This window comes from Citrus clementina, unplaced genomic scaffold, assembly GCF_000493195.1.
Source record: "Citrus clementina cultivar Clemenules unplaced genomic scaffold, Citrus_clementina_v1.0 scaffold_9, whole genome shotgun sequence".
Taxonomy (NCBI): domain Eukaryota; kingdom Viridiplantae; phylum Streptophyta; class Magnoliopsida; order Sapindales; family Rutaceae; genus Citrus; species Citrus x clementina.
The window spans coordinates 14,434,468-14,446,886 of NW_006261964.1; the positions used below are offsets into that span (position 1 = coordinate 14,434,468).

Below are 12,419 nucleotides of genomic sequence, written 5' to 3' on the forward strand. Positions count from 1 at the left end.
GCTTTTTATGTAAACAAAAATTCTGAAATTGAAAGAGGAATACCAAGATTAGTCATAAATTATAAACCCCTTAATAAAGCATTAAAATGGATTAGGTACCTAATACCTAACAAAAAAGATTTGCTTCAAAAACTGCATTTTGCTTTCATATTTTTCAAATTTGACATGAAATCGGGTTTTTGGCAAATTCAAATTCATCCAAAAGATCGTTATAAAACCGCTTTTATTGTTCCTTTTAGACAGTATGAGTGGACTGTTATGCCATTTGGGTTGAAAAATGTGCCTTCAGAATTTCAAAGAATTATGAATGACATTTATAACCCTTATTCTGATTTTTGCATTGTTTATATCGATGATGTTTTGATTTTTTCTCAAACCATCGACCAACATTTTAAACATCTAAAGACCTTTTACCTTGCTACCAGAAAAGCTGGTTTAGCAATCTCTAAGTCTAAAGTCTCTTTGTTTCATACAAAGATCAGGTTCCTAGGTCACCATATTTCCAAAGGAACCATTACCCCTATTGAGCGTTCTCTTGCTTTTACAGACAAGTTTCCTGATAAAATCCTTGATAAAACTCAATTACAAAGATTTCTAGGAAGTCTAAATTATGTTCTTGATTTCTGTCCAAATATCAATAGGATGTCCAAACCTTTGCATGATAGGTTAAAAAAGAATCCTGTTGCCTGGACCGATGAGCATACTAAAGTAGTTAGACTTATAAAGAATTCTGTAAAAAGCATCCCATGTTTATTTCTTGCAAATCCCGCATTACCTAAAATTATTGAAACTGATGCATCTGATTTAGATTATGGAGGAATATTAAAGCAAAAAGATAATGATAAGGAACAGATAGTTCAGTATGTTTCTGCACATTTGAATGAATGCCAAAAGAATTATTCAACCATCAAAAAAGAAATTCTTTCAATTGTTTTATGCATTTTAAAATTCCAACATGATTTATTAAGTAAAAAATTTCTACTTAGAATCGATTGCAAAGCTGCAAAACACGTTTTAGAAAAAGATGTTCAAAACATTACATCAAAATAAATTTTTGCACGATGGCAAGCCATTTTAAGTGTTTTTTATTTTGATATTGAGTTCATTAAAGGAGATACAAATTTTATTCCTGATTTTCTAACTAGAGAATTTTTGCAAAGCAGATAATACCGCCGAAGAAAAAAGACAAAGATAAAGCTGTTCTCAAAGATACCGAACCTACAAAAACCTCCAAAGAACCTCAATCTACTCCCTCTAAAGAAAAATTACTTTCTTCAGCCATACCTATTAAATCCTGGATTGAATTGGTTGGAGAAAATCAAGGAACCCAGTACAAATCCATCTCCTCTGAACAACAAGTCAAAGAGTGGATGGAATCTATTACAAAGTCCCCTGAGCTTATGCTTTCCTTACAAGGCATCTCAAAATCTAAAGCCCTTTCTCAGATCCCTGAGGAAGAAAAACCAATTTCTAAAGAAATTACAAAGTCTTCTTCCCAAAGCCAAACTGTTGTTCTTTCTGGTGAAAGTTCATCTTCTCAGATTGTTCTTTCCCAGCCAACACCTTCAAATAAAACTTCTGATTGGTATGATAAAACCCATTTTCAAAATGTTTTAACTATGGAAGATGGATTTTACCACACTGATCCTTTCCAAGCAATCTCAAAGTTTTTTCCTAAAGGCTGATTTTTCAAACCATGGGATTTAACAAAACCCCAGCCTTATTATCAAAGCATTTTAGAAGCCATTGAGTCTGTAAAATTTAAACATTTCTTTCTCAGTGAAACCCATTCAGAGCCGGCCTACTCCACGGCCACTATTTTAAAAGTTTTAAGCCCAAACCAGTGGGGTGACCAACTCCACAAATTCAAAACTTTCCCTCCAAGTTTTCAAATGCGTTTACCACATTGCCTGGCCTATTCCTATTGGGACTACCAGCAAGCTTGGTTCAACACATTTTTCTTACAAAACCCAAAAAAGTCCCATTCATGGTTATTTTTCTTCAATTCAAAAATAACCGTCCAAAGTCTTCCAAATTGGTTCCAACAATGGTGGAATTTTTTTGGTCCAACACCACAAATCCTAACTCCAAATGCCACTCATTGTTTAAACCTTTTCAAAACCCATTATTCCCCTTCGGATTCAGAGAAACGGTTTTCTCCCTTCCTCTGTTTTTGTACCAATTTCTTCCTCCCATGGGTATGGATGTGGAATTTCAGATTTCATACTCATGAAAAACAACTCATCATACAAAGAACTTTCAAAGTCAAGTGGTGGTCAAAATTCGATGAACAAACCAAATTGACTGAATCCCTCATCAAAAATTGGCTTTGTTCAAAAGGCTTTCTACCACAAACCATTAAAGACTCCAAAGTCCAACAAACCTTCCTAACCCAAAAATCCAAAGGCCAATCTCTCCTGGCTAGTGCCAAAACTGAAGATGAATACTTCAAAGTCATGGAACAACTCCTCACCTCCAGATCAAAGTCTTCAGTAGCTGACACCTCTGAAGAAGAAGAAGAAGATGAAGAGCCATTTGATGAAGAACCATTCATTTCTCTTGGAGACAATAATGAAGATGACTGTTTTGGAATTTTCTCTCCAGTAAAGCATTGTAAATAATTATTTGATTATTTACTTAAAAAAATGATATTCGGGTGGTCCCCTGGACACAAGAGAGAGCGCACATGTCTCTTCACTCGGGGTGTATTTTGTATTTTGTACAAAGCAACAGCACCGCTACAGTGCCAATTTCCAAAGTTTACTGTGCACTTAAAACTCCGCTACAGTGAACAGTTTAAAATGTTTCTATAAAAACCAAGAGGAAGACTTAGACTCCTCAGGTTTTTCATTTCTCTTCTTCACTCCCTTCTCTCTAAAAAACTTCTTCTCTCTTCTTCTTCCCTTACTACTCTCTCTCTCTCTCTTCTTTCTCTCTTGAGAAAAAAGAAGTTTTCTGTATTCAAGGAATTTTCCTATCATCGGTTAAGTTTCTTGTTTTCAGAATTTTTCTGGAATCTCTCTTGTAATCTCTTAAAGCTGTCGGATCAAAAGAAATAAATGTAAATATTTTTAAAGCAAGTTTAAATTTCCGCACTTTAAATTTCTGCAATTTAATTTTATGTACATTTAAATTTCCGCACTTTAAATTTCTGCAATTTAATTTTATGTACATTTAAATTTTCGTAATTTATTTTAAAGCAATTTTAATTTTATGCATGCATTGCAGACTGATCCGTATCAGATCTGCCATAAAATTTGTACATTCCTCTGAGGCAAAGAGACCAGATCTCGATCCTCAGTTGTAAATTTTCTTTTCTCCCTCCATTCCCTCAGAGCACCATTTCTGGAAACCGAATCTGGTACTGTGTATGCACCCAAGCCTTTTAGATGAATGTTTGTTGCTAGGCTTGCTAAAGAATTTAATAAAGATTTGGTAAATTTTATAAAAGCAGACCAACCGCGATTAAAGAACCTAATCTATATTTGGTAAAGCAAAATTGATTTGGTATATCAGCTGGACACTCGAGGATGCGGACTACTGGTCCAAAGCGCTATTAAAAATCAGCTTTAAAATAGTTAAGCCGGAGCCATTCCTCAGATAACAACGCTACGTACCATATCAAGTCTAAAGTTTGATCAACCGCGTTCCAAAGCAGATCTATCCATTTATTTTCAAAGAATCTAATAACCAAACTCGGTAAAGCTATTTAAAAAGAACCAACTGCGATCCAACTTGTTTTATTAAATATCTTGTAATCTCTTTGATTTCTTTTTGAATATCTTGAATTGTGGGTGTTGACTTCTTTGTTTTCTTTTTATCCAAAATATGAGTAAGATCATAAGATTTTTTTTTAATAATTGGGACTTTAGAAGTTTCGGCTTTATTAAAATCCAAAGTTTTTAAAAGTTTATCAAGATATTCTTTTTGAAGATTCGGATCAGAAATATGCTTTACAAGTTCAAGAAAAGTTTCTTGGTCTTTAGTCAAAACATTGATTTTCTTTAAAAATGAATCAGATTTAGATTCATTACTACTAGATGCAGAGTCATCTGAGTCAAATAGCTCGTCAACTTGATATGGATCACTGTCTCCTGACATAGAAGACTCGGAATCAGAAGACTCGATAAGAAGAGGGGCTAATTTAGAAAGGATCTCATCATCAAGGTCAAGCTCATGAAGTTTTTTGTTCATTCTGCAATATTTTGCAGTATGACCTTTTATGCCACACTTGTGACATATAGCTTCTCTGTAATTGAAAGGAGTGTTAGGTTTGGCTTTAAACTCTTTTTTAGAGAATTTGGGTTTCTTATAAGGCTTCGAAGGTTTCTTATAAGGAAGTTCTCTAAAATTACGAAAGGGTTTCCTAAAATTTTTAGATTTGTAATGTTTCCTGCGAGATTTAGTAGAACACTCACCATTACAATCTTTGGAGATAGAAGTTTTAAAGGGGTCATAATTGAATTGTTTACAGAAACCGCCTAATTCTTGTTTAGACTTCTTAAGCTCCCACTTAAGTCGTTTCTGTAATTTCAAATCTTGACAAATCTTTAAACCTTCTTTATTGAAAAAACTGACAAGTTCACCGTAAGTGAGCTCATCATAAGGAATACGGTTATCATAAAGGGTTTTGATGGAATTTCTTACCTTTTCACCTAAAAGGGTAGGTAATCCAGCAAGGAATTTTTCTTTCCAAGTTATATGATTTGTATCATCTCTTAGAAATAGTCTGCTAAAAAATGAGGTTTTGTAACTTTGAAATTCACTAAGTTTCCTACATCTTAAATTATGTAGTAACTCAACGTTTTTATCTCCAAGGTGTGAAGGGTCACCAATGAAATGAAGGGAAATAGTTAAAATTAGAGTAGCAATAGCATCCTAGATTGGATTGTTGAACTCATCAAGAATAGGGACTCCATTTTCATCGACTTGAATGGAATTTAAAATGTCTAATTGTTGCTGATTAGTGAGAAGATGATCCCATCAACCTTTTAGTTGACCAGTAAAACCGGCAATGAGGATTTCTGATATGGCACGATCAGAAGTTCCTGATTGGGTTTTATAGGCATTGGCTGCCATTGTCATTTGTTGCAACAATCATAGGATATTGTATTCGGACATACTGTCAATATTCCACTCATAGACTGAAGATGCATTGTATCGGGATTGATTTAATGCACTTGGTCTATTATCTATTGCTAGATCCGGTGGAGTCTTGACAGTGGGAATGGCTAATTCCCAATGAATTTTGTTGGCTTTAGGAGTAGAAGGTTCTTCTTTGAAGGCTTCTATATCAAAAGAGGCTATAGACATTTGGTCTTGTTCTAATACTCCAATCTTGCTAGATTGAGAAGTATCAGGGGCTATCTGAACTTTGCTAGATGAGGAAGAAGCAGCTTCTATCCTATCTAGTTGTTCTCTAATGGCTTTAGCAAAATCTGATTTTGACTCTTGAACAAGCTTTTGGCTAGTTTTCGAAACCTGAAAAGGTTTGAAAATAGGTTCCTTAACCTTTTTGTCAGAATCCGATTTTGGTGGAATCGAAGAAACAGTAATGGTTGACTTTTGGAATTGGTTTTCTATCCTAGTCAACTGCTTTCCGATTGTATTTAAGTTGGTATTACAGAAATTATTTTGTTGGATAATACTACTTAAATTGGCTTCAGAATCATTTGGCTTTGGAATTTTGTAAGGTGAAGCTCTGATTTGGACAGGAGGTTCTCCATGATCAATGGTTACACTCCGAAGAGGTGGGTGTTCAGACTCTATGATTCTATTGCTATCAAGAAGTTTCCATTCGGGAATTTTCTTCCGAATAGTAATAGGGTTTGACTCTTTAAAAGAATATTCAATGTTGTTCTCAGAAGAATATATTTCGAACCAATTAAAAAACAATATATGAACTTGATGAAGATTAACAAATTCATAATAGATTTGTTGGATTTCTTTCCTTTGATTTAAAAAATTCTTAAAAAATCAAAGTCTTTTTTCTTTATTAAAGTCAGAGTAAAAATCATTATGAAAAATATTTTTATCAAGCTCAAAATTCTTTTCAATAACATTTATGACATTTTCTGTGATAGCAGAAAAAGTAGGAGAAGTTGGAGGAGAAAGTTCATTCTCTTCTTGTTTTTGTTCATGTTGACTACTAGCATAAATTGGATAATGAACATTTGTGGTATAGTCAACAGAACGAATAGATGAACTTGGAATATCTGAGGTGGAAAACCTTTAATAAAAATCTAAATAAAAATTATAATTATAAAAATAGTTACAAAATTTTGAGATTTAAATAAATAAATTCAGTTATTTTAATAAAATTTTGTAAAATTATAATTTTTAATAAATAAATTCAGTCATTTTTATTAAAATTTTACAAAATTATAATTTTTTAATAAACATATTTATTAAAATTTTGTAAAATCTAAATTAAACAAAAATCAGCTGAGCACATTTGTTTGTGATTTATTGTTTATTAAATTTAGGGGTATTTTTATAATTATAATTTTCTTATTTTTCAAAATTTTTTTCATTTAATTTAAATTATTTAACAATATTAGTTAAAAAGTGACTAGTTAATACAAATTGAAAAAAAAAAGTGATGCATAAAATATGTTAAAATTCTTTAGTAGTTGGATGAACATAAGCCAAAATATAAGTGGTGCAGTGATAATTTCTCTAAAATTAATGAAGAAATAATGACATTTGAGGTAATATAAAATTTTCATATTTTTAAAAGATAAATTAAGGTGCCATATTTACCCAAACATAAATAATAAATTCATGATTAGTCAGAAACAATAAGAAACTCATCAATACAAAAATAATAATCATAATTGCAAATAAAGTTTTTAATTTTTTTAATTGAAATCTTTAGTATTTTTAAGACTGAACAGCTCATTTACTCCGTAGAAAAGTTTTATACTGAAATGAACAAATTGAAAAATCCATGCCGTTTTAAAATGTTCAACCGAGATTAAAAGTTTAAAACCAAGATTCATATTCCAACCGAATATTTTTTGTAATCTATTAATATAAAATATACAACAATAACGGCTTCCTACCATTGCTTCTGTAAAGCTACCAGGAATCACAATTATGGATACAAAAAGGGGATTACACAACCAACAAATCTTTCCAATTTTTTTACCAAGGACATATCCCCACTGAATTTACAGAACCTGGAAACTCCAACATACGCTTTTCTTTTTCCTTTAAAGAAAAAAAAATAATCTAGTATTCTGGCATTCTCAGGCTAATAAACAACGGTAATCTGACAAAAGTGTTTACCTAGGTATTCCGAGATTGAATACCAGCTTCAGCCTCTGATAAGCTCTCATGATACTCATCTATTAAGTAGTCACAAAGTTCCAGAAGCTGATCTGCAAGGGGGGGAATAGCAGGATGGCGTCCATCGTTGTACTTATGGGCATTAAAGGCAATTTGCCATACATCGTGTCTAAAATCCTCTCGGTCCTTGTACTCCATCCGCCTCACCTTACCCCTGATTGTGGACAAATCCATGGGGCGCTCTATGATATCCAGGTAATCAGGAGCTTCTTTCTTGGCCACTGGTTTAAGGAAGAGATATGACAACTCAGTATTTTCTCGGAGGGTCTCTACAATGCGCTCTAATATGTTCGACAGACCAACCTGTAAGATAATTGATTAGGAAATTCAAACAAAACAAGTCCCAGTCCTTAATTGATATAACACTTAAAGGAGAAATGCAACAAACCCAACTCAACAATTAGACATAACAATCAATAAAGCCCTTCAAACTTATTCCCCTTTTCAACATAAAAGGAACTACCCAGGAGCCTTTAATTTGATTTTTTAACTACCTGTATGCTTGTCCTTTTGAACCACAACCACCCCATACAAAACCTAATAGTAAGTTTTCAATCTTAGTCCAATTTACTTTATTAAGTAGATATAGAAATATTATCAATGGTTGAAAAATAACGAGGTATAATGTGCTCAATATGAAAGCACATATGATGAAATCAAGGATAGAGATAAGATAGTGCATACCTCTCCCCCTCTGCGTCGCTTTGTTGGAGGTCCATAATCTGCACTGTGCTTTCCCAACTCTGCGCCAGGTTTCCTCTTTGCACCTCGATCTCTTTCTGGCATCCTTCTATCATTTCTTTTAGCCCTGTAGTCCTGTAAATAATCATCTCCTATTTCAGGTTTTTTCTTCTTTTTCTTCTTCTTTGCCTTTTGGAGGAGTTCTTCCTCTCTCTCTTTTCTGATGGATTCTTCATATCTCCTAAGTTCAGCAAACCTTTCCCGCTCTTCCACAAACCTCCTTTCTTCCTCATAGATCCTCCTTGCCCTTTCTTCTTTGATCCTCTCAGCATTTCTTCTCTTCTCTTCCTCTTCCCACCAATTCCTCTCATCTCTCACTTTCCTTTTTGCTGAATCATTAGTCAATAAAGGGATCTGCTTTTCACGCTTCTCGAAATTTGACAATTCAACTATTTTCTTAGTTTTTCTATACTCCTGTGGGGACCCATCCTGACTAACCCTGTCCAGATCAATAATCTCTTTTGGCCGTTTGATTATGATTTTCTTTTGAGGCGGCTCTCTATCTTTATCAGCAGGTGGACGTATGACAATAGAGGGTTTATGATATTCAACTAGTTCTCTATCTGTAGTTGTTACGGGCCTAATAAGAATGGAGGGCTTATGAGATTCAACTTGTTCTCTATCTGTATTTGCTGGGGGTCTTATAATAATAGAGGGCTTATGAGATTCAGCTTGGCTTTTATCTACTGTATCTACTGGAGGCCGTATTACAATAGAGGGTTTATGAGACTCTACCTGTGTTTCTTCAGGTCTTGGCTTGTTAGAAATTACTATTCTATTAACCTTACCAACAGACTTATTCGCAGTTTCAACGACATCAGAAGTACTTGGTTGGTCGGAACTTTGTGTAGATGCAACAGGAAATTTATCAGGAAGCTTATCAGCTGAGCTGCATTTAAATTTTACTGGAACCACTTTCGTCTTCAAACTGGATTTTTCATCTTCAGGAGCTTCGATCAAAGCAATTTTTGTTGCACTTTTAGATATGAGCTTCTTTTTCTTCAGGCTTTTCGGCTGGGACTGACTTGAAGGGTCCAGAGAGTTAGATTTTCCCAAGGATTTATCCATGTCTGCAGTTTCAAGCTGCGTTTCTGGATCTGCTCTATATCTGGGGCAGTTTTTGTTGGTCCTCATGTGTCCATGCTGGTCAATCATGAGGAAAAAAAAAAAATCACTGTTAAAATATATTCTTAAATAACACACAGAAGCTACGTTAACTTTGAATATTCTGCACCTGACCACAAGCTCCACAAACAAAAGTCTCCCTTGATGATTTTTTCTCCTTGAACATCTGGTTTAAAACAAAATCACATGTTATGATAATCTTCACAGGAAGCATGTATGTGTGTGCGTGCGTGCGTGTCTATATATATATCAACCCAATGCACAAGCTATGTGGTGAAAGCAACACTACAGATCCATGGGACACTGCCTCTGAAATTATTAGTAGCCAAAGAAAACAAGGTGAATATTAAAGTAAAAAGTAGCTTATACATTTATACAAAATATCCAGGACATGATAACCAAAAAATTCATAGATAATATTACGATGCACAAAATTCAACTGAACTTAGTGTTAGTAGCAAATGTAAAGATATGACCTTCAAATCAATTAATCAGAGGATGCATTCATGATATTTCCTTTAGATAGGGAGCATATTATATATTAAAATTTAAGAAACAAAAATAGTAGGGTCCGCTCATTCTTCTCCATCATATCAAGGCATGATTGGACAGTACCAATATGATTGAGGAAAAAGAAAAGAAAAAACTCCTAAAAATCTCTTAACGATGGAGTTCTTACACTATCTACTACAATCTGCCATGTGAAGTTATAATGTATGCGTGTTTGTTTGCAAGTCTTATCTAAACAGTATTGGAATTCTAATATTGACATGTTCCTTTTACAGTCAATTTTTCAAATATCCACAGATCCTAGAATCAAGGGGAAAATGTTCTATGGTGATAGTATGATTTGAAGAATCCCAATACCACCCCATTACTTCTTATTCACTGGCCCAGAAAAAAATATTTCATCTGACACTCTTCGATAACCAGTAGATCATGGGATGTGATCCTAGATTTCAAGTCATATGATTAACCATCGATTCTGAATACTATCATATATAGTGGCTGTCCATAAAGGATTTACACTGGATGTACTAAAGCATGATAACGACAATATGGAAGTCCAGAAATATATCTATAAGCTCTATGGTTGTGAACAACAGGGAGGAACTGACTAGAATAATGATGTGACGCAAAAATTAAAACTTGCTTCTGTACTCTTCTGTTATTGCTAACAAGGATCCTCCCAACAATCACACTTCCGAACTAATTATCCAGACATCTTTGAGCTTGCATGTATATTTCTTGTATCACCAGCCAGATCCTCTCAACAGTCACTTTTTCAAACACTTATTCAGTGCAACTATTGGGGATTTCACAATTCTAAATACAAAGGATAATCTACTAAATGCAGTAAGAGAAAATGATATATATTAAACTTGCCTTGCCATTATCTACCACTATCTTGACTTTTTTGCCCACTGGTGAGATACTATTCTTTTTCATTGCTTGCACCTTTCCAGACAGGTTTCTTTTAGCAATTAGACTCTCCTCCTGTCACCACATATAAGAGAGTCAATAGCATCCTCAAGTTAAAGGAGAAACTAACAACTCAAAACCACTTACCTCCTTTGGATCTTTAATCTGCTCATTTGCAGTGTGGGATCCATTTGGTTGGACTGTAATTGCAATATGCTTAGCTGGTTTATTTGGCTTCTTAAGCCGTTCAACGATCTCAAGACCAGAAATTGATTTGGCAAGAGATAATCCTCCTTCCACTTGAGCTTTTGTTTTCTTTTTCTTTTTCTTCAGCTCAGCCTCATCATCTGCAAAACATGGTATGGTTGACCACATCATTAGGTGTTAATATATCTTTCTGGAATACAGCAAACAAAACAGAGATATACAGTAATCACATAAATTGTCTAATAAAGCAACAGTTTCAGTTCCATTCAAGGAGCTTTGCTTAGCATAGTTAAACAGACAGTCCAAATTTTTTGTGACACTAGACAAACATGCTTGGAAAGAATCCATAAATTGTGGGCCATCATCTGTTTTAACTGTGGGCCATCAAAAACTAAAAAAATCCATTTCATAAGAGGACTGCATTTGTCATATGTTATTGGTTAGCAGATGTATAAATACAGCTAATGCTCAAAAACTGCAATCTTATTTCACTTTATGGATGGAGAGTATGTATCAAATAAAATCAGGTATAAACTAGTAATCTTTTTACGTTTTAAAAGCAATACAGATTATTTATCATGAATTAATAGACAAGGAAGAATTATCTGTAAGCATAATGTGTTGATATTTTCTGACTACTAAGCTTTCTCCAACAGTACCAACATATAAAAAAGGTTTTGGACTTACACAACAGAAAGATTACTGACATCAACCTATTTAAGGTCTATCCATATACATAATTCAAAAAATAATATTAAAAACAAAAGGGCATCCCCAATCTGTAATGAGTCTCCAGTATAACCCACAAACGCTGACAGTTAATACTGCAGAGAAAATTAAAATAAGCAGTTAGAAAACAAATAGTCCATACCATCCATGAGTAGCCTGCATAATTCAGCCGCTTCAGCTGCTTCATCTTCAATTTCCTCTTCTGCCTGTACTTGGATAGGACGCCTTCTCATTTTAAGACCCTTAACACCTTCCACTTTGTCATGCTTTGTATCATAATTGCTCTCTTCTTCTTCAAATTCCTCAGCATCAAGCAAATTTTCTAGATCCCCAGCAAATGAATCCAGATCACTATGCTCAGAGTCACTTCCAATTTCATCGTCATCAGCAGCTGAAAGAGACTGAACTTGTCTATCCCAAATCTCCTGACACTTTCCTCGGGTCTGTTGTTGCAGCTGAAGAAATGACATTCGCTGGCCACGTGCATACTTGCTAATAGTTGTTGGATCAACCTGGACACCTGATGCTGCTTGCTCACTTGAAAGCTTGCGAATCATAGCAATACGATGCCATCTTGTCTGCTTTGCAATCATTTCCTCAGGCACATTGAACTTGAGAAGAACCTGGTGATCAAAAGGATAATGTTATTACATTGTTCTAAATATATAGAGTGATAAATTTTAGGTTATTTATTACAAAACACGAGATTAAGTTTCCTACAGTAGGAAAGAAAGGAAAACTTTTTTTTTTTGGAGTTGGGGGGGGGGGGGGGGGGGAGTGGACAGAACTTTGTGACCTCCCATTCAAATAAAAGTAGAAAATTTTACTTTTTCATCAAACTCACA

The 12,419-nt window shown here is 34.2% G+C and overlaps 1 protein-coding gene across 2 annotated transcripts in view; it reads right to left on the reverse strand.

Moving 5' to 3' along the window:
• Nucleotides 1-6,996: 6,996 nt before the first annotated feature.
• The window catches only part of LOC18033160 (transcription initiation factor TFIID subunit 1), a 19,696-nt gene continuing 14,273 nt past the window's right edge, over nt 6,997-12,419 (reverse strand). For both annotated transcript variants that reach the window (XM_024182567.1, XM_006420790.2), the window contains 6 exons: nt 11,717-12,197; nt 10,786-10,985; nt 10,603-10,713; nt 9,326-9,382; nt 8,035-9,234; nt 6,997-7,653 (listed from right to left, as the gene is read on the reverse strand). In XM_024182567.1, the coding sequence (XP_024038335.1) occupies nt 7,291-7,653; nt 8,035-9,234; nt 9,326-9,382; nt 10,603-10,713; nt 10,786-10,985; nt 11,717-12,197 (2,412 nt within the window). In that variant the 3' untranslated portion in view covers nt 6,997-7,290. The remainder of the gene's footprint in view (nt 7,654-8,034; nt 9,235-9,325; nt 9,383-10,602; nt 10,714-10,785; nt 10,986-11,716; nt 12,198-12,419) is intronic.